This window comes from Dama dama, chromosome 13 (assembly GCF_033118175.1).
Source record: "Dama dama isolate Ldn47 chromosome 13, ASM3311817v1, whole genome shotgun sequence".
NCBI classification, from domain to species: domain Eukaryota; kingdom Metazoa; phylum Chordata; class Mammalia; order Artiodactyla; family Cervidae; genus Dama; species Dama dama.
In genome coordinates this window covers 13,038,130-13,066,128 of record NC_083693.1, presented here as the reverse complement: position 1 = coordinate 13,066,128, position 27,999 = coordinate 13,038,130, and the positions used below count along the sequence as shown (strand labels likewise).

The following is a 27,999-nucleotide window of genomic DNA, read 5'->3' as shown; positions in this document are numbered from 1 at the left end:
CGAACAAACTTCTCATGAAGTCTTAAGAAAGAAGAATGGAGCTAGAGGTATCAATCTTCCTGACTTCAGATTATACTACAAAGCTACAGTCATCAAGACAGCATGGTACTGGCACAGAAAGAGAAATATAGACCAATGGAACTATATAGAAAGCCCAGAAATAAACCCATGCACCTATGGGTACCTTATTTTTGACAAAGGAGGCAAGAATATACAGTGGGGCAAAGACCGCCTCTTCAATAAATGGTGCTGGGAAAACTGGACAGCTACATGTAAAAGAATGAAATTAGAACACCTCCTAACACCATATATAAAGATAAAATGGATTGAAGACCTAAATGTAAGACCAAAATCTATAAAACTCTTAGGGGAAAACTTAGGCAGAATATTCGATGACATAAATCAAGGCAAGATCCTCTATGACTCACTTCCTAGAGTAACAGAAATAAAACCAAAAGTAAACAAATGGGACCTGACTAAACTTAAAAGCTTTTGCACAGCAAAAGAAACTATAAGCAAGGTGAAAAGACAACCCTCAGAATGGGAGAAAATAATAGCAAAGGAAACAACTGACAAAGGATTAATTTCCAAAATATACAAGCAGCTCATATAATTCAATACCAGAAAAGCAGACAACCAAATCAAAAAGTGGGGAAAAGACCTAAAGAGACATTTCTCCATACAGATGGCTAACAGAAGACATACAGATGGCTAACAAACACATGAAAAGATGCTCAACATCGCTCATTATTAGAGAAATGCAAATACAATGAGATATCACCTCACACCAGTCAGAATGGCCTTCATCAAAAAGTCTACAAACAATAAATGCTGGAGAGGGTATGGCAAAAAGGGAACGCTCTTGCACTGTTGGTGGGAATGTAAATTGATACAGCCACTATGGAAGACAGTATGGAGATTCCTTAAAAAACTAAGAATACAATGACCCAGCACTCCTGCTCCTAGGCATATACCCTGAGGAAACCAAAATTGAAAAAGACACATGTATCCCATTGTTCATTGCAGCACTGTTTACAATAGCTAGAACATGGAAGCAACCTAGATGTCCATTGACAGATGAATGGATAAAGAAGTTGTGGTACATATACACAACAGAATATTACTCAGTCATAAAAAGGAATGCATTTGAGTCCGTTCTGATGAGGTGGATGAACCTAGAACCTATTATACAGAGTGAAGTGAGTCAGAGAGAGAAAGATAAATACTGTATTCTAATGCATATTTACAGAATCTAGAAAAATGGTTCTGAAGAATTATTTACAGGGCAACAATGGAGAAACAGACATAGAGAATAGACTTATGGACATGGGGAGAGAGGAGAGGGTGAGATGTATGGAAAGAGTAACATGGAAACTTACATTACCATATATAAAACAGATAGCTAACGGGAATTTGCTGTATGGCTCAGGAAACTCAAACAGGGGCTCAGTATCAACCTATAGGGGTGGGATGGAGAGGGAGATGGGAGAGAGTTTCATAAGAGAGGGGCTATATATATACCTATGGCTGATTCATGTTGAAGTTTGACAGAAAACAGCAAAATTCTGTAAAGCAATTATCCTTCAATAAAAAATAAATTAATTTTAAAAATCAACTTTCAAAATACTATTTTGCTTCACAATTATGATTATAAAACAAATGAAGCAAATTATAAAATTTTTTGAACTCTGCATGTCACACCCTTAAAAGATGCACTTAATTTTCTCTAGAGTTCGTTCATGAACTCTGTGTTTTAGTTTTATCCTAAACTAAAGCCCATAATCAAATTATTATGCATGGGGTGTATAAATAACATCTACTGTAAGTCTAGTACCGATATTATATGAAATGTTAGAAGAAGGAATTATCATCCATATCTCATTGTCTTTTAAGGTCCAGAGATAAATTCCCATTATTTTTCCCCTGTTGACTTTTGTTAGAAGGATCCTCAGAGACAAATCACCTGTGCTTACTGGCCAAGTACTACTAATACCTCAGTGCAAAATGGCTAAAGTAGATAAAATTCACTCTCAGCACCAAAGGGGAGCTTAACTATCTCATCTTGTTGCTATGAAATAATTTTCCTTTAAGGGCTCCTGACCTACAGAAGCCAGATTTCTTCAGAAATGCCCAACACCTCCTTTGCAAAAATAACTCTTGTCTAACTTCATCTTTTGGAATTGCTTTTAAGACTTCCACACAATTTTTAAAATATGTTCAATAGTAAAAACACTTGGATTACAGAGTCCTGAGCACAGAAAGCACGATAGAGGAGAGAAAGGAAAGGAACAAGTAACTTGCTTTTATTGAGTGGGTATTTGGGGCCATTTAGTATGTTTGGGGGCTTCCCTCATAGCTCAGTTGGTAAAGAATCCTCCTGCAATTCAAGAGACCCCAGTTCAATTCCTGGGTCAGGAAGATACCCTAGAGAAGGGATAGGCCACCTACTCCAATGTTCTTGGGCTTCCCTTATGGCTCAGCTGGTAAAGAATCCGCCTGCAATGCGGGAGACTTGTGTTTGATCCCTTGGTTGGGAAGATCCCCTAGAGAAGGGAAAGGCTACCCACTCCTTATTCTGGCCTAGAGAATTCCATGGACTGTATAGTCCATGGGGTCACAAAGAGTTGGACACGGTTAACTGACTTTCACTTTCAGTATGTTTGGTACCAGTGAAGTACATGTAGTAGGTATTTTTTTTTTTCTTATAACAGAGTTCTTAAGATGCAATTTATATACCATAAAATTTAACCATTTAAAGTATGTAATTCAGTTGTTTTTATTGTATTTACAGTTTGGTAATCATGACCTTCCTCAGATCAATTTCCAAATATTTTCATCACCCTCAAAGCTCTGTACTCAGTAGCAGTCATTCTTCATTTATCCCAACCTGCTTCCCCTAACCCTATGGGTAACCACTAATCTAATTGCTGTTTCAATAGGTTTGCCTATCCTTTACACTTCATATGAATGGAATCATACACTGTATGATCCTTTGTGTCTGGCTTCTTTCACTAAGCATGTTTTCAAGGTTCACCCATGTTGTGGTGTGTATCAATACTTCATTCCTTTTTATTGCTGAATATTATATTCCATTGTATGAATATATCATGTTTTGTTTAATCATACATAAAGTTGATGAATGTTGGGCTATTTCCACCTTTTGGCTATCAGGAATAAAGCTGATGTGAACATGCACAGGTTTTTCTGCACATGTAAGTTTTCATTTGCATTATGTATGTACTTAGAATTGCAATTGTTTGGGTCATATGATAACTATGTTTAACTTTTTGAGGGAGTGCCAAAGTAGCCATACCATTTAAGTTCCCCTAGGCAATACATGATGGTTCTAATTTATCCACATTCTCACCAATGCATATTATTGTCTGCCTTTATATGTGTGTGTGTGTGTGTGTGTGTGTGTGTATTTATAATTTTATTAATTTACTTTTGGCTGTCTTGAGCCTTCCTTCCTGCGCTGGACCTTCTCTACTTCTGCCAGGCAGGCGGGGTCTGCTTTCTAGCTGTGACACATAGGCTTCAGCAGTTGCAGCACAAGGGGCTCAATAGTTGTGGTGCACAGACTTAGTTGCTTTGCAGCTTTGTGGAATCTTCCTGGATCAGGGATCGAATCCATGTCTCCTGAATTGGAAGGTAGATTTTTTTTTTTTAACCACTGAGCTACCAGGGATTGTGTAGTCCCTGTCTTTTTGATTGTAGTCATCCTAATAGCATGAAATGGTATCTCATTGTGGTTCTGACTTGAATTTCCCTAATGAGTAAGATATTGAGCATCTTTTATGTGCTTACTGGACACTGGTCTTATCTTCTTTGGAGGAATATCTATTCAAGTCCTTTGCCCATTTTTAAACCAGGTTGTTTGTATTTTTTGTAAACTTTTATACAGTCTGGATACAAGTTCCTCATCAGATACATGATTTGCAAATATTTTCTTTCATTCTGTGGATTTTATTTTCATTTTCTCAATAGTTTCCTCTGCAGAATAATAGTTTGTAATCAATGGAGTAAAATTTATCTATATTTTTCCTTTTTCTATATCCATGCCCTAATTTTACACACAGGGAAACTAAGGATCTGAGATGACAACCAACTTCCTAAAGGAGTATCCCAAATAAACCCTGAGCCTGAACCTGGATCTCTCAGATGTCCCTGATCTTTGCTCCAGAGTCATAGGACAGACCATTCCAGCTTTACTGTGGAGATCAGAAAGAGAATTATTGCCTGACTGAGACAGTCTTTGAAAAAGTTTGTTTTTCCTCTTTCTCTATTTCCTGTTTCCTGTATCTACTTTCCTTTATGGAAGTTTTGAAAATATTTTAATTTAGGTGACTGGTAAGGCAACGTGAGAAAATTAGGAACACCATTTTGAACTTTAGGTTGTATTATACAGTAAAAAAAAAAAAAACAAAAAAGGAGATAAGTGAATGAGACAGCGTCATAAAGACCCCAAGAGCATCCCGAGCCCTCAGGCAAAGCATTGCACAGCTTCCTAGGCAATCCTGGGAGAGCCCCCTTGGTGGCTGCCTTGGAAGGGACAGAGATATGTAGGTAGGCCAGCTCTGCTGCAGTTGTCAAAATATCACCTTGTGACTTTATAGATACATTTGAGTGGCTCTTACATTTGGCAGAGGTGACATGATACTCTGCATCCATATTTTTATGAGTTCTTCAGCAATATTAATGCCTTAGAAAGTTCTGTTAATTTAAGCTGGACAAGAGATCCAGAGCCTTGTTTCTGGCACAACTTTTAGTGCATCTGGGGGAAAAGGGTTGAGATCAGCATTTCAGTAGATAGTCTTGCCAAGGAAGTCCTGAACTGGAACAATGCACTTGTGTTCAGGGACTGCACCTTTGTTGGTTCAGCATCTACTTAGGAACCTAACCACATCTACATTGCCACACAGACCTTAGAGCTTCTGTGCCTTTTCTGTTGTAATTTGTAAGCTTCTACTGCTCTTTTGAAGGTTATATTTCAGTGCAGCTGACTCACTACTTTTCCACTTTAAATGATCAAGCCACTTGTTGTGATCATTTGAGGAATTTTCTCCACAGATAGAGGCTACATCAGGATATCTGTTGTATCAGTGTCAGGACCTTGTCCAACAGAGACACTCTGCATTCTTGAAGATGCACACCAAATGGCAAAAGCCTTTGCCTAGGGAGAGGGGTTCAGAATGGGGGGACACGTGTACACCCATGGCTAATTCATGTCAATTTATGGCAAAAACCACCACAATATTGTAAAGTAATTAGCTCCAATTAAAATTAATTAATTAATTAAAACAACAACAAAAAAGCCTTTGCCTAGAAGAATAGGTCTTGACATCTCTGAAGATTCTTGTGATTATTAACATTTTGCAGTCTCTATCTCATGGCATCTTGAAAGGTTTTTCTTCATTTGACTATGCTGGACCCTTTACCTTGAAGGCTCTTATCCTCTGCCTGTGAAGACTCATTCAACCAGGAGTTTCTCAGTTCAAATGATGTGAAACCTTTCCTAAATCTTGTGCTCTAGAATATCCAGTGTAGCTCTTACCTCTGGTTTACAGAGGCCAGTTCTGTATGGGTCTTTCTCTGACAGATTGGGAGCTAGTTGAGAGCATAGACCATCTTCTTATTCATCTTTATTGTTTCTCCCACTTAACATTCCCACCTGTGAGATTAGGAGATTGGGATTGCAGAGGAGGACAGGTGGTGAATGCCTAAGAATTTTGTTAATCTGAAAGTGTATTTCATGTTTAAAAAACAATGTATTTACTAAACACATAAGAAAATTGTATATTTTCTTAATTAATATTTTCTTAATATGTTCTGTGTTAAAGAGTATCTTGGTGAATACATAATTTTGAGATCTGAGTAGTATTTCCTTCCTCAAGGTCACTAATGACCCTCCAAATGTTTGGCTATGCTGTTATATCACTGGCCTCCATGTTGCCCAGGGTAAGTATTCTCAAAAGTGTATTCTCAATGATGCTTCATTGCATGAGTATCAGTATTTGCCTTGTAGGTGACAGTTTCCCTAAAGAAAATGTACTTTGGAAAATGTTAAGAAAGTTGACTCAGAAAATGGAAAGTTGGGGAATATGGTAGATTACATTGTCATTCAAAAAATATTTGCTGCAGTTCCCTGGGAGAGGATTGAATTTTTCTACCTTAGTGGCATAAAGATTGACAATGAGACTTGCTCTGGGGAATGAAATGTGATGGGAAGTACATGTGGCCCTTCTTCCACAGTGTTCCAGCTGCCTTCCAGAGAGGAAGCTGAGTGTCTATGGAGCACAAGAAAGAAAAAACAAATAAATCTTTGTTGTAAAGTCACTGAGATTTAAGGGGTCTTTTGCTACTACAGCATAAGCCAGTCTCTCCTGATGGAATCAGATAACGTTCCAAGTAGAGTGGATATAGTGAGAAATATCTGGAGCATAAAGTTGCAAATGGTTAGTAAAGGCATGAGATCACTATGAAATTGAAAATTAAGATCTGATATTGAAGGTACTTCAGTATAAATGTTGAAGGTGGCCATAGGATTTCAAACCAAGATTTAATAAAATTACTGACTGTTTTGAGTATTAAACTTATTAAATAAATCAAGTATGCCTATTTTCATTCTTTCAGCACACAGCATTTGTTAATAACCAAAGATGCTTTAGACATTTAGCTAACCATGACAGTATATGAAAACTGTCTCACAAACTCTGCCTGGGAGTTTATTCATCTTACTAAGGAAGATCTTATCTTGGTAAATGTTAACAATTATAATTTTAAAGAGGAAAGAAAATAGCTCAAGACGGTTATTACTTGCATTTGGAGGGAAAAAAGGATTTATGGGAGATGTGGCATTTGACCAAGGCCTTGAAGTATGGTTAAGGGAAGACATTTCTTAAGGGGAGAGCAAAGGGTGTAAATCAGCAGAGGCAAGAAATGTGGACAATTATTTTGAGGCAATAAGGATACTTCTTGGCTAGAAAATGTTATGCTTAATACAGAGGCATGGTGTAAAATAAAACTAATGTTAACTTGGGAAAACATTTTGGAGAAACTAAAATTCCCAGGTGACTATTTTGACCTTTATGGGAAGCAGCATAAGATGTTGAACGTGTGATGATTCTGCTTTTGAAACACGTGGTGAGCACGTGGTACCAGGGACCGGGGGTGTCAAGGCCCAGGCAAGGCTCTGACCTGGCCCACGGGCTCATTGTATCTGTAGCCACATAGACATGGAGTATATTATAAAGCAACAGAGTGTATCAGATCTGTCAGTGGAAGCTTTATTTCACAAATGGTGTTGGAAAACTTGGTTAGTTGTTTGTGGAACAGAAACCAATGTGCATGTTCACTTCATGTCAAATGCTGAAATAATCACCAACCCTCAAAATAGTGCTATAGTCAGTTGTCTGTTGTGAACTTATCTAAACCTAAAAACAGGTTTTAAAAATTAAAGGGAAAAAATAAAATGGATATTAGACTCAACTATATACAAAAATGTATGTTTTTATATGTCCCTCACCCTACCCTATTACAAGTTTGTAAATAACTGGGAAAATGCTTTCAGAGAATACAAGCAAGGATTAGTATCAAAAGAAATTGAATGAATAGATAAAAACAGTAAGAGGAACAAAAAATGAGAAAGATGAATGAATGATATAATTAGATTGTTTAGAAAGTTAAATAGTTAATAGTTATAAGGGTAAACTGGAAAAAATCAATTTTCATTCCAATCCCAAAGAAAGGCAATGCCAAAGAATGCTCAAACTACTGCACAATTGCACTCATCTCACACACTAGTAAAGTAATGCTCAAAATTCTCCAAGCCAGGCTTCAATAGTATGTGAACTGAGAAATTCCAGATGTTCAAGCTGGATTTAGAAAATGCAGAGAAACCAGAGATCAAATTGCCAACATCCATTGGATCATTGAAAAAGCAAGAGAGTTCCAGAAAAACATGTACTTCAGCTTTACTGACTACCCCAAAGCCTTTGACTGTGTGGATCACAACAAACTGGAATTCTTAAAGAGATGGGAATACCAGACCACCTTACCTGCCTCCTGAGAAACCTGTATGCAGGTCAAAAAGCAACAGTTAGAACTGGACATGGAACAACAGGCTGGTTCCAAATAGGAAAAGGAGTACGTCAAGGCTGTATATTGTCACCCTGCTTATTTAACTTACATGCAGAGTACATCATGAGAAATGCTGGCCTGCATGAAGCACAAGCTGGAATCAAGATTGCCAGGAGAAATATCAATAACCTCAGATAGGCAGATGACACCACCCTTATGGCAGAAAGTGAAGAAGAACTAAAAAGCCTCTTGATGAAAATGAAAGATGAGAGGGAAAAGCTGGCTTAAAACTCAGCATTCAGAAAACTGAGACCATGACATCTGGTCCCATCACTTCATGACAAATATATGCGGAAACAATGGAAATAGTGAGAGACTTTATTTTCTTGAGCTCCAAAATCACTGCAGCAGGTGACCACAGCCATGAAATTAAAAGATGCTTGCTCCTTGGAAGCTATGACCAACCTAGACAGCATATTAAAAAGCAGAGGCATTGCTTTGCCAACAAAGTTTCATCTAGTCAAAGCTATGTTTTTTCTAGTAGTCATGTATGGATGTGAGAGTTGGATCATATAAGAAAGCTGAGCACTGAAGAATTGATGCTTTTGAACTGTGCTGTTGGAGAAGACTCTTGAGAATCCCTTGGATTGCAAGGAGATCCAACCAGTCCATCCTAAAGAAAGTTGGTCCTGAATGTTCATTGGAAGGACTGATGCTGAAGCTGAAGCTCCAATATTTTGGCCATGTGATGCAAAAAAACTGACTCATTGGAAAAGACCCTGATGCTGGGAAAATTGAAGGCAGGAAGAGATGGGGATGACAGAGGATGAGATGGTTGGATGGCATCACTGACTCAATGAACATGAGTTTGAGCAAGCTCCAGGAGTTGGTGATGTACAGGGAAGCATAGTGTGCTGTAGTCCATGGGGTCACAAAGAGTTGAACATGACTGAGTGACTGAACTGATAAGATTAAAATCTGGGGAAAAAAAGCATTAAGAAGTAATCAATTTAAAAAAGTGATTTGACAAATTTTTCCCAAGGAAATTGGCAAAAGGATTTTTTAAAAATATTATGTAATATTGTTAAGGGGCTTCCCTTGTGGCTTACCAGTCAAGAATTCCCCTGCCAATACAGGAGACATGGGTTCAATCCCTGAATTGGGAAGATCCCCTGGAGAAGAAAATGGCAACCCACTGCAATACTCTTGCTTGGGAAATCCCATAGACAGAAGGGCCTGGTGGTTACCATCCATGGGGTCACAAAGAGTCAGACATGACTTAGCGACTAAACAACATGTAATACTGTTGTTTACAAAATGAGACAGGCACTTCTATAAAGTACTCATAGTGACATGTTCTCTGGTGTTGTTCTTTTGCAAAGTAATTTGGGGCTATGTATCAAAAGCCTCCAACATTGGCCTAACGATTCCTCTTTTGACACATTCATTCTAAGGAAATAATTTTAAATATAATGAAAGGACTCTACTCAAAGGTATTCCTAAGAATATTACTTAAAGTTTTGCAACAATGGAAATACCCTAAATTTATCACATTCAGGAGAATGTATTTATAAACTATAGAATATATGTGTATATATTTGATGGAAAATCAGGAAAATTTTTAAATTGTATATGTAAGTAATTTGTAATAAGGATGAAAATGTTTATGTTATGGTGACAATACAATATATGCATTTGATCAGAGTTATATAAAATAAACTATACACACACACAAGCACACAAAAGATTGGAGAAAATTTCCAGATTGTCAGCTTTTAAATGTGTATATTAGGCTCTTTCTTTTCTCCTTTGTATACTTTTGGCTGAAAATGTGGTTAATGCTAAAGTAGAAGCCTGGAAATTAAAGTCTTTCATTTACTACATAGAAGAAATAGTCATATGAGTGAACCAGGCTGGAAAAGGGATTGACTGTAGTGACAAAACCAGAAAGGGATGTGAAGTCAGGAAAATGCACATATTTGGAGGCAGGAGGGGAACATGAGCCTGTCAGGCTTGGAGCAGGAGGACGGCAAGAAAAGCGAGGTCTCCTGAAACTCTGGGTGGGTGAATCTCAGGAAGAGAGCACCACCCATCAGTGAACGCGGGAGGGGAGGAGGCAAGGAATCTGATGAGTAGGGAAGGCTGGCCTTCCAGCAGCCTCAGTTGAGTCCAGAAAATTAGGAGCTGAGCGGCTTGAAACTGGTAAGGTCGATTTTTGAAATGGTCGGGAAGAAAGGGAGGCCACACATGCCTGCTCCCCAGCGAAGAACCAAAATCAGACAGAAAAGATAAATGTACAGGTGGTGTGGCAGTGGGCTGTTTGCTCACTCTGCACTGGCGGTGGTGGTGGGGTTCACGACTGTCTGAGTGGAATGTACACAGTAGGAGGTTAACCCTGGATTCAGTACAGGAAAGCAGACGGATGCTTCTTCTCAGCCCTCTTTGATGCCTTTCCTGTGGTTGGAGCAGAGCATCTCACATATGCTGCTACCTCTGTGCCTCTCACGCTCTTGGGGAGGGGGTCCCTGAGCTGTTCCAGGGGGTCCAGGGTCAGTGCCTCAGACATCTGCACTGTTGCTCTAGATGGGCTGACAGAGGAGGACTGATAGAAACCATTTTGCTCAGTAAAGCCTTGAGCCAAATCTCCCCTATTTACAGTGGAGGAGGAGATTATTAGTTGAAAAATAAATAAGAGACCTGTTACTATTCCAAATTCTAAGCTAAAAACTTTCCCCGAGTTTTCTCAGGGACAGTTTTCAGCTGAGTATATAAGAGAAGAGTAGCCTCATCCTGACCTCATATGTAGACTGAAAATCATTCATCTCCCAAGTTCTCAATGGAACTTAGGTGGTGGAGGCAGGTTGCATGGTTGTGGACCACCCCTTCATTCTGGGCTTTTCAAATGCATGCTGTTGACCCGTGGAAGTCAAAGCAAACTCTCTGTCTGCTGTGTCTGATCTCCAGTGTAATCCCTGTCTGTTTACCGTAGGTGCCTACCCTCGGCTCTCACTGAGCTTTCGGTTGAAGAGAAACATTGGATACTTCATTCTCCAGACCTACATGCCCTCTATCCTAATTACAATTCTCTCATGGGTGTCCTTCTGGATCAATTATGACGCATCTGCGGCTAGAGTTGCCCTTGGTATGTGCTATTTTTAAATGATACCTAAAATATAAAGTCACCATATCATTACAATATGAAGGGAGTTCAAAGACTATAGTTCAACTGCAATTTTTGACATCGTGACACCAGTCTTGCCCATATAGTCACTTTTTATCTTGAAATACTAATTTCATGCATGATTCCCTTGATGTGTTAATTTAATTATAAGGCTCAAATGTGAATTTTCATGCCCATGAAAGGGAAAATATGCTTGCCGAATACTTGCATAATAAAACTGTTTTTGACACTAATCTTAAAGCAAGGATTAACATCTCCTGTTCAAAATCAGTCTATGGCCCATAAAGGAGACTTGATTAATTGCACATTCTTTTTTAAGTCAGAAAAATAGCCAAATGTTATACCATATCACTGGAATTACACAAATTAATGAGCATTAAAATATGATACTAAATTCTGAGTTGTTCTCAAGAGCTCCAGTGATCTCTTCTGGCCATTGGTCTCTTAACAATTGGATTATTAGCTGATGTACAGTATATGTTATGTGTTCCACTATGATTTCTAATTTTTTTTTATTATTAAGGCAAGGCTTATATTTTCAGAAACATTACTTTCTATTGAACTAATTATTATGAAACTACATGGACCAAATATTCATTTAAATACATTTTAGGTAAGAACAAAGCTGAAGAGCAGTTGTCCAGTTTATACCTTATATGGGTAGGGTTGAGTTTAATTCCTGGGAGTGAAATAATTAATAATACCTTTCAAAATTGATAGAAAAGAATTAAAACAATTCTGCTTGTAAGCCTGCAGAAAAGCATAAGTATTCAGGGATCTGGTTGTCCCTCTTTCTTACTTTTTCTTTTTACTGACTCTTCCCAGAAATTTAAGTTGCTTCGCATCTTGCTTCCAAGGGAATGTGTGTACATGTGCATAAGTGGATATCTGGCTTAGACCCACCGACAAGTGACTCACATTGATTCAGGATTAGATTTTTTTTCTAATGAAATGTAACAGCAGCTTAAGAAACTTAGGTAACTAATTTTAAAGTGTTAGGTGAATGTAAAGACACTTAGAGAAGAATAAAGTATCAAAAAATTAAAAGTTTTGTAGTAACTGTTAATATATTTCTGATGGGTTTGGAATGGATTCCCTGGTGGCTCAGCAGTAAAGAATCAGCCTACAATGCAGGAGACGTGGGTTCAATCCCTGGGTCAGGAAGATCCCCTGGAGAAGAGAATGGCTATCCACGCCAATATTCTTGCCAAGAAAAGTCCCATGGACAGAGTAGCTTGGCAGGCTACAGTCCGTGGGGTCACAAAGAATCAGACATGACTGAGCATGCACATGCACACTGGTAAGGGAAAAATCTCCTGAAAATATCTCCAGGATTTTTTACTGCCTGCAGAGGTTACCCTGTAACATCAGTCCTTTCTGTGAAAGGCAAAGTCACTCAGTCATGTCCTTTCTGTAGCTTTTGCCTTTTTCGCTAATGTTCCTAGATTGCTCTTTGTTAAGCTAATTTCTCTTATCACCTGAAGAATTTACAGCTAAAGTGAATTTTCAGGGGCAGATCCAAATTTGGGGAGCTGTTAGCTTATTAAACCTAGGAAACTCTCTTTAAGAAAAAGAATATAAAATATACAGAGTTCCCAGAACCCCTCCCGAGCCTGTAAGAATCCTGTGCTAGAGGAGATCAGAAGCTGCGGCTTCCTGAGCTTCCAGGGACTCTGCCTCAGAAAATCCGTCATTTTTTTGAGAAAATCAGAGAGATATGAGTGCCGAAGAACCAGAATTATCAGGCATCATCAGAAGTGAGGTGTACTGAAAATGCAAATTCCTCAATTTTCTATATGTATGTATGTTAGTTGTTGCAGTTGTGCCTGACTCTTTGTGACCCACTGGACTGTAGCCCTCCAGAGTCCTCTATCCATGAGATTCTCCAGACAAGAATACTGGAATAGGTTGCCATGTTCTAATCCAGAGGATATTCCCCACCCAGGGATTGAACCTCAGTCTCTTACATCTCCTGCATTGGCGGGCGGGTTCTTTACCACTAGCGCCATCTGGGAAGCCCTCTCAATTTTCCAGATGATACAAATTCTATAGCTCCTAAATGGTAAATATCTTCCACAGCACTAAATAAATAGTCTACCTGGAGTGGGTTAGAGTAGACATAGCCTCATTACAGTGTATGAAAGTAGGTTCCACTTTTTCTTGACAACCCGGCCTTGTTGCTATAAACCTCAATCATGCTTCTGTGGGTTTGAGGGACAGAGGAGTGGTTTGCCCAGATTTGCTAAGGTATTACGCCTGGAGATGTGCTGGGTCCTGGTGAATATCAGAAGTCTGGGAGCCAGGCATGAAAGGCAGAATTGAAGGCATTTGTTAGTGTCAGGTGGACCTGAGTTTAGAGGTCCGGAAGGCAGCTGTGGTCTCCAGGCTTCAGCGTCTGGCCCAGTAGACATCTGGCAGGTCCAGCTCTGAGCATGGGACTCTGGCCTCTCTCTCCTCTGTCCCAGCTCCTGCATGAGACAGTCTTTGAGCCTGGGTCTGCAGGACGTGGGAAATGACAGCACGGAAACTCTATTTGGCTAAGAAAAAAGTGTATCATCAGGTTATGAACTCTGAATAACACCAAGAACAGTAATCATGCTGCAACTTATCAAATACTCAGGTGCCAAGTTCTTTGCAAGCCCATGAAAATGGTTACCTGACCCATGAAACAGAAGATACACAGCCCAGTGGGCAGTGTTTGCATTTTACAAAGAAGGGCGTGAAGTCCAGAAAAGCTAATCAACTGGTGCAAAGTCATATAATACTGAGTGTCACAAGAAAGAGTTTAAACCAGCTGGTCTGACTCCAAAGCTCTTAACCACTACAGGTGATTTCTACATTGTCAGTAGACAGTGTACAGAAGAGTTCTTTGGCCTGTTACATTGTAAAAATGATGGATGTTTTTAAAAGCTCAGCAAGAATTATTTTTAATCATTCTTATTGAGGGATCTCTCAAAACCTTTAAGATGATAATGTCCTCAGTACCTCTTGGAGAGGCAAGGACCATGGTTTGGGGGCTTTTATTGGAGAACAACACAACCCCGCCCACTCTACATGTCCTGTCATATACTACATCCTTTGAAATGCTTAGAGTGCTGTTTGCCTTCATCCTGAGTGGCTGCATGGTGGTGAGTGCTTCCTACTTCTAAATGAGGTCTGAGAGGTGCAGGTCTGCACGGAGCGATGCTCAGTGAAAACCTCCTTGACACACCCCTCTGGCTCAGGGCACTATTGAATCTGGAGTCGTCAGGGATTGTCTCTCTACTTGAAGCGAAATGCTGATTCTTCACCTAGCTGTGCTGCATAGATGTTCTTGTGCTTTGGGATCTTATGCCTCTGCTGGTGAGTGCTAGCACCCACATCCATTAATCTGTTAGTGCTAGAAGCCACCAGACTACAAAGTTGGGTGTTGTAATTACATGGTCTTCCTCAAAACTACTGGTCTTTCTGGAAGTGAAAATTTATATTAAAATAATTTAGGCCACATGATTTGGGTCACAAAGGAGAAAAATGATATATCTTTAGATCAAATGATATAAATTACATTTTTATTTCACAACCATCTTTATAAATGTGGTTTTCAAATATAATATTTTATTAACATACTATTAATGAGAAATAATTCGAGACTAATAATTAACAAGACTTAACATCTTGGTAAATGTATGAAGAACAGAGAAAGCACCACTTGGCTATCTCCCATTCTGCCATTGAACAGAATTCGCTTAGAGAGTGAAACATCAGGGTGATGCTGCCAGGAATTGGGTCTCCTGCCAAGAAACTGGAGGCTACCGGAAAATATATTTTTCTGTGATGCTGATAATGATAACATTTCCTGTTGTGAGTGTTAACAATAGCAGTTACTGGTAGTCTATCACCATGGTGTTTACACTTCACAGCAGCTTTAGACAACAGTTGTGGACCCATCAAACTCACTCAAGTCCTAGCTGGGACATGATGGAGCTGGGCTTTCAGCCCAGGAGCATGTGGTTCTATTACTCAGGCTGTGAACCACTGCATCTCACTGTCCACAGTTATCTTGATGGGAAGGAAAACAGTACAAGGAATTAGAGACTGAGTAGCCTTTCAGTCTAGGAGGTCATGTGAGCCCAAAGTGGAGAGCCGGGGGCACTCACCACGAAACCTTCCTCTTACGGGGTCCTTGCCCACTTTCTTCAGACCAGCTTTGCCAGGCTGAGTGCTCTTGACACGTGCTGGCCGTGCCTGCGCTCTGTTCCTTGAGCCCACTTTCTGGGGACATCTACTGAGGCCTGTGTTGATACATGTCCACTCAGAGCAGTCATCTGGAAAGCCAAAGCAATGACTAAAGCAGAGCACTTTCCAAAGTCCATTTGGAAGGAAAAAATAAGTTATGGCAGCAGCATTACAAAATTTTGGATAATAGTGAGAACACCTGACTTTGTAGCATCTATGTGGGGTTTTGCACTTCTTTGTAAACTGTAATTATACCATTGCCATTTTCAAAATTTAAAAGTTCCCAGGTGCACATGAATTTTATGTTAAAGAGGAGCCTTAAAATATTCTGACATCTTTGATTTCCACACATTCATTGGCAGCCCTGGTTTGTAGTCAGACATGAACATAGGTCCTCTGCTCCTTGGTTCCCTCATCTCCTCCTACTGGCAGCTCAGCACGTGTGGACAGAAGTCTGGGCTCACTTCTCCAGGAGGTCCCGAGCAAGGGGAGCCCTGGGCTCTGGTGCTCCTCCAAGGGTGGGATGGGAGTCTGGAGGGCATCAGATGAAGATGCTTAACAAACCTAGCCCCTAACTCCGGGAGTTGAGTGGGGCTCCAGGGGGCTCAGAGAAGAGGTCTAGTGAGCCCATGTGTCCGGCCTCTCAGGCTTACACCACCTGCCGGCCTGGGGAACATCACTGGTTTTCTGGGTGACTACAGCTGAAGGACCATGGCTGAAGTTCTCACCTGGAAGATCTCCTTCTTGAGAGGAGTCCTCACGTAGCCACGACCCTCTTTTGGGTCCCAGAAGACACATGAGTAGTCACATGCTGTAGCGTCAGTCTCGTGGATAGAAAAGAACTGGCTCTTTGGAACTGCCTTGCTTTTTTGAGACTTCTTAATATTTCAGAAGTTACTATCTCAGAGAGAGCAAGTCAGCAGCAGTAACACCCGTCACTGAGAAGTGAGTGGTGTGGTTCCTTCCCTCATATGTGGCTTTACTCAGCTCAGGGAACTCTGGTCGTGTCATGGGCCAATGAGTCTCCTGCTCTCTGTGGCTTCAGATCATCCTGTATGGAATCTTTGTACACCAAGAACATGCCCATTGCTATGGGAGAATTAAAAAATATGGTTCTTACATGTTTTATGAGACTAAACATAGCTCCCTTAGGGGAAAAATTCATTCATTATTCACCTAACATTATTCATACTAACTAAAGAATTCAAAACAATGACATTGAAAAAAAAAACAGATCAGATCACTCGGCCCAGAGCATGGTAAGATGCTAACTTTGAATAAAATCATCAGCTTTTGCCTGAAACCACCATGTCCCGAGGCAGCTTTGTAACCTTGTTCTTAGCTGAGGGGGGAGGTTGCTCTGTGAAGTAATCTGTTCTCCAGAACTTCACTCAAACATTCCCTGTCTTTGCACTCAGGGCTAGATCCTGTCCTTAGTAGCTTTAAGTCATTGCCTCCTTCCCTTTGTGGAGAAAGAAATGGCAACCCACTCCAGTATTCTTGCCTGGAGAATCCCATGGATGGAGGAGCGTAGAAGGCTACAGTTCATGGGGTCGCGAAGAGTCAGACATGACTGAGCGACTTCACTTTCACTTCCTTCCCTTGCTCCAAGGCCTTATGGTAAGAATCATTTTCTTCACTAGTGGCCATGAACTGTCTTAGATCCTCCACAGATTCATTCTTCTTCCTGGAAGCTTCTCATCCAGACACTTAGTGTTTTATGATAAACTCTGGGTTTGTTTTAATTTCTCCCAGCTTTCCTGCAGGGCAGCCTCTGCTTTGCCCCTACACCTCACCTCTCCATCCACCTGTGGGTTAGGTGGGATGGGAGGTGCCTCCCAAGTGTGGTGGGGGAACAGGTGTCAGCTCCCTAGCCCGAGGAGTGACCTGCTGCCCAAACCATGTGCTCTGTATTCTGTTGCGTTTAGATCACCCAACAGTATTCAATCGCTTGTTTCCAACTCCTTCAAGCTGTTTGAGAAGGTAAGGCAGGAGAGTGAGGAGTGAGGAACTGAGCAGTGAACGGCAACCTCTCATGCTCCCGTCTGTCTTACAGGGATCACCACCGTGCTGACCATGACGACCATCAACACGCACCTTCGGGAGACGTTGCCCAAAATCCCCTACGTCAAAGCCATTGACATGTACCTCATGGGCTGCTTTGTCTTTGTGTTTCTGGCCCTGCTGGAGTATGCCTTCGTCAACTACATTTTCTTTGGACGAGGCCCTCAAAGGCAGAAGAAGCTTGCGGAAAAGAACGCCAAGGCGAAGAATGACCGCTCGAAGGGTGACAGCAACCGGGTAGGCCACCCCACCTCGCCCTGCCCATCCCCTGCCTTTCCCAGACTCCCAGCCCTGCAGCATCATGGCCTTTAGGTAGGAGTGATGTGGGCTTGTTGACCGTAGCCTAAAATGTGGCCTCTGCAAGTCACTGAGTTAAAAGCAAAAAATTGGTGCAAAAGTTGGAGAAGCCAAAAACTTACCAGTTTCCAAATATGAAAAGAAAACAAAAGATATCAGAATGAATGAAATTCTGGCATGTGGGGCCCAAACTTGACAGGCAAAAACATTTTCCAGAAGGTTGCAATTTTTCTTCAGTGGTCAAATTACAGATGTGATAGCCAGCATGGCACTGTTCTTCACATGGCGTGGACAGCTCTCTCTCTCTCATCTATCCTGGTTCAAGGTCTCTAGTGCAGGGCAGGAGCTGTGTGCTGTCCCAGGGCTCTCATGGAACTACCCTGGCCAGGCCCTGCTGGCTGTGTTCTACAAAATGCCAGGCAGGCAGCCCTGGGCAACAGTGGCCAAGCTGGGAGCTGCTCTAGACACATGGGTTCTGAACCCAGAAGTTCAGTTCAGTCGCTCAGTCATGTCAAACTCTTTGCGACCCCATAGACTGCAGCATAACAGGCTTCCCTGTCCATCACCAACACCCAGAGCATGGTAAAACTCATGTCAATCGAGTCGGTGATGCCTTTCAACCATCTCACCCTCTGTCATCCCCTTCTCCACCTGCCTTCACTTTCTCAGCATCAGCGTCTTTTCCAATGAGTCAGTTCTTCGCATCAGGGGGCCAGAGTATTGGGGTCTCAGCTTCAGCATCAGTCTTTCCAATGAATATTCAGGACTGATTTCCTTTAGGATGGACTGGTTGGATCTCCTTGCAGTCCAAGGGACTCTCAAGAGTCTTCTCCAACACCACAGTCCTAAAACATCAATTCATTGGCACTCAACCTTCCTTATAGTCCAACTCTCACGTCCATACATGACTACTGTAAAAACCATAGCCTTAACTAGATGGACTTTTGTCAGCAAAGTAATATCTCTGCTTTTTAATATTCTGTCTAGGTTGGTCATAGCTTTTCTTCCAAGGAGCAAGCATCTTTTAATGTCATGGCTGCAGTCAACATCCACAGTGATTTAGGAGCCCCTAAAAATAAAAGTCTCTCACTATTTACATTGTTTCCCCTTCTACTTGCCATGAAGTGATGGCACTGGATGCCATGATCTTGGTTTTCTGAATGTTGAGCTTTAAGCCAGCTTTTTCACTCTTCTCTCTCACTTTCATCAAGAGACTCTTTAGTTCTTCACTTTCTGCCATAAGAGTGGTGTCATCTGCATATCTGAGGTTATTGATATTTCTCCTGGCAATCCTGATTACAGCTTGTGCTTCATCCAGCCTAGCATTTCTCGATGTACTCTGCATATAAGTTAAATAAGCAGGGTGACAATATACAGCCTTGACATACTCCTTTTCCTATTTGGAACCAGTCTGTTGTTCCATGCCCAGTTCTAACTGTTGCTTCTTGACCTGCATACAGATTTCTGAGGAGGCAGGTCAGGTGGTCTGGTATTCCCATCTCTTGAAGAATTTTCCACAGTTTTTTTTGATCCACATAGTCAAAGGCTTTAGCATAGTCAATGAAGCAGTAGATGTTTCTCTGGAACCCTCTTGCTTTTTCAGTGATCCAACAGAGGTTGGTATTTTGATCTCTGGTTCCTCTGCCTTTTCTAAGTCCATATTGAACATCTGGAAGTTCTCCATTCACGTACTCTTGAAGCCTCACTTGGAGAATTTTGAGCATTACTTGGCTAGTTTGTGAGATAAGTGCAATTGTGCAGTAATTTGAGCATTCTTGGCATTGCCTTTCTTTGGGATTGGAATGAAAACTGACCTTTTCCAGTCCTGTGGCCACTGCTGAGTTTTCCAAATTTGATGGCATATTGAGTGCAGCACTTTCACAGCATCATCTTTTAGGATTTGAAATAGCTCAACTGGAATTCCCTCACCTTCACTAGCTTTGTTTGTAGTGATGCTTCCTAAGGCCCACTTGACTTCACATCCCAGGATGTCTGGCTCTGGGTGAGTGATCACATCATCGTGGTTGTCTTGGTCATTAAGATCTTTTTTGCATAGTTCTTCTGTGTATTCTTGCCACCTCTTCTTAATATCTTCTGCTTCTGTTAGGTTCATACCATTTCTGTCCTTTATTGTGCCCATCTTTGAATGAAATGTTCCCTTGGTATCTCTAATTTTCTTGAAGTAATCTCTAGTCTTTCCCATTGTATTGTTTTCTACTATTTCTTTGCATTGATCACTGAGGAAGGCCTTCTTCTCTCTCCTTGCTATTCTTTGGAACTCTGCATTCAAATGGGTATATCTTTCCTTTTCTCCTTTGCCTTAGCTTCTCTTCTTTTCTCAGCTCTTTGTAAGGCCTCCTCAGACAACCATTTTGCCTCTTTGCATTTCTTTTTCTTGGGGATTTTCTTGATCACTGCCTCCTGTACAATGTCACGAACCTCAACCATATTTCTTCAGGCACTCTGTGCATCAGATCTAATCCCTTGAATCTGTTTGTCACTTCCACTGTGTGATTATAAGAGACATGGTGTGGGTCACACCTGGATGGGCTTGTGGTCTGAACCCAGAAGGAGGGCACCAATCAGTTTCTTCCTCAAGCCCCTTCATCTCACTCTTACATATTTCCAGTTACAAACTTTGCAATTAGATGTCATTTCCACTGTTTTTATTGATAAAAACCATATGTCATTGCAGTTATAAACACTATTTTAGTGAAAGCACAGTGTTGTGTCTATATAAAATTCTTGTCTTTATCTTTTACCTCTTGCATCACTTCAAGTCTTCAAAAATGTACCTCCACCGATGGACATACTGGGCTTGTTCCTATATTTCTTTACTTTTAAATGCTTCTTACTAAAATCACTTATTCTCAGGCTCATGAGATTTCCTTGTTCTTTCTGGTGCTCTTAGTGCATCGCTGACCCAAACCTCTCGCAGGGGTGAGGCAGCTCCCTGGAGGGGTGGGGTACCCATGGCCTTCCAGTGGTCAGAATAGGTCCCTGGATGTTCCTGAATGAGTGAAAGTAGTTAAATGACTGTAAATGGCTCCTGTCCTTTCAGTGGCACATAAAGTTGGCCAGAGAAACCAGGATGTGTGAATAAAATCAGGCTTTCACAGGCAACCTGACCTTGAATTTCTTACTGGAATGTACACTTCACTCCATGCTGGTGTGTTTCTAAATTAGTCCACATCCTACTATGCATGCACAGTGTGCTTTGGTCACACTGTTTCCAAGGAAACAAGAATTCATCGCATTATTATTGTTTCCATTACACAGACACACAGACAATGCTGTTTTTCTAAATTCCCTTGTAATTTAAACAGGCTTACATTTCTTCTAAATGATGTTCTTTAGAAAGGTTAAATTATTGTGCTACAGAAATATCTTTTTGAGTGAAGCTTAAATTTTAAAACATAAACAAAACCCCCAAATCTCTAAATCCACAGTCAAAATTAAGCAGAATGTAGAACTAATATATTATAAATCAGATGCAGAAGAAAATTCATGAGTCCATTTTTATTGTTTTCCTGAAAATTTGTTTCAATTTCTCAATAGTTTTCTTAAAGCCTTTATATGTTTATATTTTTTAAAATCTGTAATTACAGATATCAGTTCTTACAGTTTAAAGTCAGCATACAAGTGCATGTTTTAAATGCATATTTGATGCTCCTAAAGGTAAACATTAAAAGTTTTGCTGACTGGATGGCCAGCCTGAAAAGCTCCACACTGCTAATTATTAGAGAAACACAAAAACACAGTGAGGTATCACCTTATACCAGTCAGGATGGCCATAATGAAAAAAAAATATCCACAAACAATAAATGCTGGAGACGGTGTGAAGAAAAGGGAACTCACCTACACTGTTGGCGGGAATGTAAATTGGTACAGCCCCTGTGGCAAACAGTATGAAGATTCCTTAAGAAACCAAAAATAGAGTTACCATATGATCCTGCAATCCCACACTTGGGCATATATCCAAAAAAGATGAAAACTCTAATTTGAAAAGATACATGCACCCGAGTGTTCATAGCAGCGCTGTTCACAATAGCCAAGAATGGAAGCCACCCAAGTGCCCACTCACAGATTAGCGGATAAAGATGTGGTACATACGTACAGTGCAGTGTTCCTCAGCCGTGAGAATGGATAGAACACTGCCCTTTGCAGCAACGTGGATGGAGTCAGAGTGTTACACTAAGTGAAGTAAATCAGACAGAGAAAGACAAGTATCATGTGATACCGCTTACATGTGGAATCTTTAAAAAGTGATAAAATTATCTTATTTCCAGAAATAAACTCACAAACATAGAAAATAAACTTATGGGTCCCAAAGGTGAAAGAGAGGGGAGGGATAAATTGGGAATTTGGGATTAGCATATATACACTAATATATAAATATATGTATATATATATATATAAAATAGATAAACAACCAGGACCCTATATAGCACAGGGAACTATATTCAATATATTATAATAATGTATAGTGGAAAAGAGTGTATGTATTGAATATATGTGTGTGTGTGTGTGTGTGTGTGTGTAAAGAGTGACAGAGAACTTAATCACTTTGTTATGTACCTGAAACATTATAAATCAACTATACTTCATTAAAAAATGTTGCTGACCACACCTAAGAATTTAGTGATAATTTTAAAGTAGAAATGCATCTCCCAAAATTTCATATCACATGATCTGGATGAATGAAAAGAAAATGAGTAAAGAATCACAAATTTCATGCAAAACAGAAGTGGGGCGACACACAGGCCAACACCTTCAAGAGTCTGTTCTAACTGTAATTATTCATTCATTCATTTTCAGTGATATCTCTTGGGATTGTTTATCCGTCTGACCAGCAGTGTCCTCAGGTGGCACCTCTTTCATACCTGGGAATAAAGCGGCTCAGGGGCTGCAACTGTCCTTGGGTGACAGCAAGGACATGCATTGTCTTTCCTTGGGTCCTGTAAGAGATCTCAGAGCAGTGTCTTCAGGGGCTCTGCAGGCCACCAAAACTTGACCATGATGCTATTGAATTTAATGTCAAACCATGAGTGTAGATTTCCCTTATATTAACTTAGTGGCAGTGTTCACATAGTCACTTAGTTTCTCCTGAGACCAGTGGTGCAATGAAAATTCTGGCCTTAATTTATTTGTGCTTCTGTTTGTTCCTGGGTTGTTTCTATAACCAAGAACCAACCATCTTCAGTTGCAATGCATGTGTTAATAGTTACAAGCCTTGTGATATTTTTCAAGTTCATCAAATGGTATTTGAATTTCATGAAGTGGCAGAAAGTCTTGCCAAGGAATCAGAGCTGCAGGCTTGATACCATTCCTCTTACTAAAGAGCAACATTTTATTCCTCACATGACAAATAGTTCCTCATTTTCCTAAAATTAGAGTATTTTACTTATTTTGAAGCTTTAAGTAGAGAATAAGATATCAACAGTATGCCAATCTGATGACAGATTCTTGGAAGAAACTGAACATCCCTCTAGGATACATTCCACAGAAGATATTTTTCGTCTCTGAATGTTTCTGGCTTATAGAGCAGGAAGAAAAAACTACATTGAAATCTAATTATAGTAGATATGAGACAAATTTTCAAAATAAGTGGCATTCATGAAATGCTTTAGAAATTATGAGTCATCACTCTCATTCTATACAGAGATTTTCACAATCCCATCTGTTTTAAGATTTAAATTCTAAATGATAGGAAAAGATTAGCATCTCTTCTGGAAACATTTGTTTAAAATGTTTGGTTTCTAAGATTCAATGGATTTCAGTAACCTTTTAATTCTTGCATAAAAAATACCTTCTAGTAGTTTTGATATGAATTTTCTACACACTGGTTCATGTTTAAATGAAAACTATGCAAAGGTAAAACTATGTCAAAAATAGCCAAATTAATTTACTCTGAGGTCTTATTAATTCCATATCTTATATATATATATATATATATATATATATATATATATTCAAGTTCCTTTCAACATAATGAAACAATAATGTAGCTGTTCACTCATTCTGAAATGGAGTAATGCAGTTATTATTAGTTCTCTGACAGCTTCAAGGCAGCCACAGGTATCAGAGCACCCAGGCACCCCAACTTTGTAAACGTTGATGACCTTGAGTTCGTCTTCTCTCAGGGTGGATTTCCTTCACTGGAATCCAAGGGTGCAGACTTAGACTCACCTTTCTGAAGTTCTTTCCCAAATGCACAAAACTGGCCAAAGGGTGGAGGGAAGAGAGAATATTGATTCATACAGCTTTGTCATTAAGTCTTAAAAAATCAACTCAACATCCAGTTGACCTTACTTTTTGAGTTTTTTCATTCTCCCTTTGGGCTTCCTGGAGTCACCATCTATCTTATTATCTCTTTGCCTTTCTCTTATCCCAGAATCCCTCTTCTTCATCCACATCTTACCCTCCTCCAAGACTTAAGCCAGATGCTCTTCTCTATGATGTTATCCTGATTTTGTCTACCATTTTTCCCCATCATGCCTCTGTCACTCCCCACTCCATGCAGGTGGTCTTGTCCCTGTTCTTCCAACCTCCAGGGCATATGCTCTATGCTTAGGAGATCGCAGGTCACATTTCACTGTGCCTTCTGACCTAGACACCATCCCATTCTTTGCATCTACCAAAAAGTTTGTGCCAGAACTGGATGTGGTAAGTGCTCAGGGAATGTGTGTCCATAAATGAGTGATATTTGTCATCAGTTTGGTACCACTGAACCCATGAGCTTTCTCACTCTCTTAGAGTCAGAGGAAGGGAGAACCGTTCATAAGCATACCTTTTTTTAAAAAAATTAAAGCTACATTTAAAAAAATTGTATTCAAGTATAGCTGATTTACAATATTGTGTAAGTTTTAGATATACAGTATAGATATTAGATATTCAGCTTTAGATACATGTATACATTTTTTCCAAGTTCTTTTCCTTGATAGGTTATTACTTCACACTACTATGTGTAAAATAGATGTGTGTTCAGTCACTCAGTTTTGTACAACTCTTTGCAACCCTGTGGACTGTAGCCCACCAGGCTCCTTTGTCCATGGGATTCTCCAGGCAAGAATATGGAGTGGACTGCCATACCCTCCTCCAATAAAATAGATAAGCATACTTTTAAAGCCAGGTGAATATCTGAGTTATTAGAACCACCAAAGTCCATCCTAATAAATGTATCACAAAATACTTACTTTCCTCTTTAAGAAAAGACTTTTATTTGGTATTTTGTTCTACAAAAGCATCATAATCCCTAAATTTTGATAAAAGGAGCTTTGCATATGGCATTTTTAGTAACTAGAGAGAGATGGCATTGTGGGCATGTATTTTAAAATGTGCTTTAAGGGTAATACATATGCAATGTCTGCTAAACTGTATTTGCTGATTATTTGAAGCTCTTCTCCTTGAGGGCAAGGACCTTTTCTTACTCCTCCATGCCTTTGGGTAAAGCCCAGCTCATCTGACATATCATACTCACCTCTGTGTTTCCTTAAGACCCAACTGCCCACGCCTTCCAAAGCAGGTCCAGATCACCCCTCTTCTTAGAGAGGGTGACAACTTCTGGTGGCCCCAGCACACCCACAGCTCCTGGGTGGTCTCTGTGGAGGACATGCTATTGCCCAGTCCATTGCTGGCCTCTCCTTTGCTGTCTCCTCCTATTTCAACCACATTTTTATTTACCTGTCAGGCTGCTCCTCCCACATGACTGAGCTCCAAACCACGAGACACTTCATTGATCCCCAAAATGGGAATATTGACTTTTTTGTTATAAGGATTTTACTGACAGTCATTCCAGGAGAAATGATGAAAAGAACAGATATGGAACACAGGTTCTTACAAAGGTCTATTATTCCCAGTACTTTTGAGGTTCAAGCCCTGTTAGAATTTTTCCCTCCACTGAATTAAAAACAAAACAAAACAAAACGATTGCTCTTCTTTCAGTACTCTGTCCCTTCTCCAAAAACAGGTCTTCATAAAAAGCCTTCTCCCTAATGCGCATGGTATTATCTTGGTCTATTTGTGTCTGCCAGGACCCCCAGACTGACTGCTTCCATTTTCAGGGGACAGTAGACACTGTGTGATATTGAACCCAACCCAGGCTAATGTGGGCCAGCTGCTGTACCCTGAGTCCACGCTGTGATTGTTTCTCCAGGCAGCTTAGGAAGGGCCAGGTGGGAGCAGGGTGATGCATAACTCCTCCACTCCTTTCCCACCTTCTTAACTGCAGAGATGCAGAAGTGACCAGGCAGTGGTGAGACATCGCTGAGTGTCCAGCGTCACCTAGAGGACATGCAGGAATGGGTTGCAGTAGCTGGCGGGGAGCAGTTACTCACTCCCTCCTGGTGTTTCTCTCCCAGACTGCCCTCAAAAAGCAGAGGCCAGCTAGGGTCTGTCTCTTCACTTTCTCCCTTCAAACCCATCTTCTATTCTTTATTCTGCTGCTTCGGTTGGGTTTCAGAAATATGCCACTTTTTCACCTGGAAACCACTTTTATTTCTCATTACCTAAAGGGTAAAGGGGAAATTCTTTTAACAGCTCGACTGTCATCTGCTTCCCATTTATCCCCAGGTGTTCTTTCTTGTAATGATAAGCAGATGAGGATGACAGGGGTGAGAAGGACAGTCACTTCCTCTGTCTCCCCTGAGTGTGGGCCAGGAGTTGAATCTGTGCGTCCATTCTCTCCAGGACTTTAGTCCCACTCAACTAGTTTGCCCTTTTCAAACATTTCAGCCACTCTTCAAGGCTGTGCCTTGGTATTTGTCTGGCTCTTTGCCTGAGAAATTTGTACTCATTCTTTAAGGCCTAGTTCAAATTCATCTCCCCTCTGAAATCTTCCCTCTTCTCTCCTGTACTAGTTTTGATTGTTGCCATAATGATTTACCACAAACATAACATTTAAAACAACACCCAAATATTATCTCACAGTTGGTTTGGTCAGAAGTCTGAGTACAGTGGGGCTCAGCCCATTGGCTACCATGGTTCCTTGTGGTTGTAGCACTGAGATTGTCTTGCTGGCTGTAGGCCAGGGCTTGTCTTTGCTCCTGGAAGCTGCCCCCTTTCTTCCCAGGCCTTGCCTGTAGTTCTCTCAGTCAAGGGCAAATCTACTCTTTATGCTTCCAGTTCCTCTGGGTTTCAACTTCTGCCATATCCTGGCTTTCTCTTCTGCTTCAAGTGGGAGAAAATTATCTGCTTTTAAGGTCTCATGTGATTAGATTGGGCACACCTGGATAACTCAGGCTACATCCTCTCTCTGTTTGCAAAGTCCCTTTTTGCAAATGTCTGGGGAGAAAGGGGTGACATCCTAATGACTACATCTCTCCTTCCCCAAGCATAATTGGATGGTAGGGCTTCCCTGATAGCTCAGTTGGTAAAGAATCTGCCCACAATGCAGGAGACCTGTGTTCAATCCCTATGTTGGGAAGATCCCCTGGAGAATGGAAAGGCTACCCACTCCAGTATTCTGGCTTGGAGAACTCCATGGATTTATTTATCGTTGGGGCTTCCCCGATAGCTCAGTTGGTAAAGAATCCACCTGCAATGCAGTCGACCCTGGTTTGATTCCTGGGTCGGGAGGATCTGCTGGAGAAGGGATAGGCTACTCACTCCAGCATTCTTAGGCTTCCCATGTGGCTCAGCTGGTAAAGAATCTGCCTGCAATGCAGGAGACCTGGATTCAATCCGTGGGTTGGGAAGATCCCCTGGAGAAGGGAAAGGCTACCAACTCCAGTATTCTGGCTTGGAGGATTCCATGAAGTGTATAGTTCATGGGGTCACAAAGAGTCCGAAAGGACTGAGCGACTTTCATTTTCACCCAAACCATGATGGAGGTATCTGAGTTTTTTCTGGTGCCTCTGTGCCAGAGTCTGATGGCCACTGGAGGTTGATCGCCCTGCCTGCATCTGGATCACTTTGGGGTTTGGGGCCATCCTGCCCGCACTGCTATACAAGCCCCTACTCTTAGTGTTGGCCTTCTTCTCTCCCCTCCTCACCTCCTGAACCTCCCCTCAAGGCCTAGCCTCAGACGTGCTCCATGAAAACTTTGTGGCAGACCAACAAATAAAATCGACCAGTGGTATCAGCACGAAAGGTCTGAAGCTATATTTAGCACAGAATAAAATGTTTTTTTTTTTTTTTTTTTAAAGTTTGGCTCCAATGTGAGA

At 40.7% G+C, this 27,999-nt stretch overlaps 1 protein-coding gene across 1 annotated transcript in view; it reads left to right on the top strand.

Annotated features, from left to right (window-relative positions):
- Positions 1 to 27,999, top strand: part of GABRB3 (gamma-aminobutyric acid type A receptor subunit beta3) — a 275,620-nt gene that overhangs the window by 244,624 nt on the left and 2,997 nt on the right. The window contains exons 7-8 of the mRNA XM_061159585.1: positions 11,069 to 11,221; positions 17,532 to 17,776. Coding sequence (XP_061015568.1) covers positions 11,069 to 11,221; positions 17,532 to 17,776 — 398 coding nt within the window. The remainder of the gene's footprint in view (positions 1 to 11,068; positions 11,222 to 17,531; positions 17,777 to 27,999) is intronic.